The sequence below is a fragment of the Nicotiana attenuata genome, unplaced genomic scaffold (assembly GCF_001879085.1).
Source record: "Nicotiana attenuata strain UT unplaced genomic scaffold, NIATTr2, whole genome shotgun sequence".
Taxonomy (NCBI): domain Eukaryota; kingdom Viridiplantae; phylum Streptophyta; class Magnoliopsida; order Solanales; family Solanaceae; genus Nicotiana; species Nicotiana attenuata.
In genome coordinates, this window is record NW_017670389.1 from 299,841 (window position 1) to 301,840 (window position 2,000).

Here is a 2,000-nt window from a genome sequence, read left to right on the forward strand (position 1 = left end):
GCTCACTGCTCTAAAGAAGATAGGGTATGATTTCAGTAAACTCAAGCCAAGTGATATGAGGGTTCGAGCATTTGACGGGGCCGCGAGAAGTTCAATTGGAGAGGTAGAACTGAACGTGCTGATTGGGCCAGTCGAGTTCATTATGGGGTTTCAAGTACTTGATATTTCCACAACATACAACCTGTTATTAGGAAGACCATGGATTCATCTGGCTGGGTTGTGCCATCGACTTTGCATCAAACCGTCAAGTTTAAGTGGGATCAACAACAAATAGTCATACATGGAGAAGGTGATACGTCTATCTATCGGGAGCAATCTATCTCATTCATTGATGTAACAGGAGAGCTGGGTGGAGCTACATACCATGCATGGGAAATTGTGGATCCTACCTATGTAGCTGAAGAGAGGCGAACCGAGGAGCCAAAGATGTCTTGCGCTGCGATCATGGTGGCAAAGGAGATGCTAAAGAATGGGTATCAACCAGGATTGGGGTTAGGAAAAACATTGAATGGACGAGTTGAGCCTATAGTCCTGCCCGGACAACAGTTTACTTTTGGTTTAGGATACGAACCTACTCAAGAGGAACTGAAGGAAGCACGACAGAAGAAAGGAAAAGAGATCCACCTACCAAAACCAATCCCAACCATTGACCAAACTTTCCTAAAGCCTACTATTGTCCAGACTCCGGATGTACCTGTTGAGGTTTCATGTGATGACATCATAGAGGGTGTCAAGAACTTGTTCGTGGGAGATGAAGATGATCATGATATGGTATTTGCAGACATTGCTGAAACACTGATTGTACGTGTTGTCGAACCGGGATCTGTTTTGAAGAATTGGACTTGCATCTCAGCCCCGGTTCGTCGGGAGTTTCAGTAGTTTATGTCATGAATTTCTTTTGTAATTGGCCGGAGGCATAAGTTAGAACCTATTTTTGTCATGTCGCCTCTATGTTTTGTTACAGCCATCTAAGTTAGGATTCCATTTTCTTGTAATGAACTACGTTTGGCCTGATTCCTATTGGATACGTAGGCAGCCTAATATGGGTTCGGCCCCTTTATTATAAAAAAATTTTAAAGCCCCTATTTCGTTTGAACTACGTTTGGCCTGATTTCTGTCTCGACACCTCTTGACAAGAATACGTAGGCAGCCCGAGATGGGTTCGGCCCCTTTTGATTTAAAACTTCTTATGCCCTTAGTTTGTCGAACTGCATTTTGACTTGGTCCTCGTCCTGACTAAATACGAGGAAGCTCTATGCAAATGTTCGACCTTTTCATTATTCAAGTACAGGTGTCCTAGTACCAGGAACTTGGGCAGTTTCTTTGGTAACCTATCCAAAAATACTTCTCAATTTTCCAAATTTCATAATATTTTTCGTTCAAAAACAAGTTTTCTAGCACCAAATCTGGGGCAGATTTTGTTTTAAACCAATCCAGAACTATTTTCTCAATTTTCCAAAATCTATACATGTTCCATTTAAAATCAAGTGCCTTGGGACTAGAAACTGGGGCAGATTTATTTTATTTTATTTTTATAAATATTTTCCTTAATATTTCTTTATATAGCCTTCAAAGTTTTCATTATTTTTCTATACCAAAACTTAATGTCTTTAGAATGGAAATTGGGGTAATGCTTTAGAATTATCACATAGTTGGCCTTAAAGATTTTGAGATTTCAAGTAGTGTCTCATATGTACATGTCAAGTCTATCTAAGAGTTTGATAAGTTTAAACTTAGCTTGTCACAATTCTTTATATCATTAGAGCCGTTAAGTAGAGCCTTTTCATCTAAGTCATCTAAATTGTGCTGCTCTGCGATTCAAAAGAAAATTTTGTCACTTACTATTGAAACTCCTTGGTAAAGCGTACATGTATGGTGGAAGTGTCGAAGCATGTGGATGTGATCAAGACAAGAACCCGCTTAAGGATTAAGTTCCCCAAATGAGCACAAGTCAACCGATTTTCTTTAAACTCACAATTTTTCTTTGATGGAAAGGTTCA

General features: G+C 39.5%; 1 protein-coding gene across 1 annotated transcript in view; it reads left to right on the plus strand.

The window, feature by feature from the left end:
* Positions 1 to 879, plus strand: part of LOC109238716 — a 2,307-nt gene extending 1,428 nt beyond the window's left edge. Inside the window, exon 2 of the mRNA XM_019405190.1 lies at positions 192 to 879. Coding sequence (XP_019260735.1) covers positions 192 to 879 — 688 coding nt within the window. The remainder of the gene's footprint in view (positions 1 to 191) is intronic.
* Positions 880 to 2,000: the final 1,121 nt, after the last annotated feature.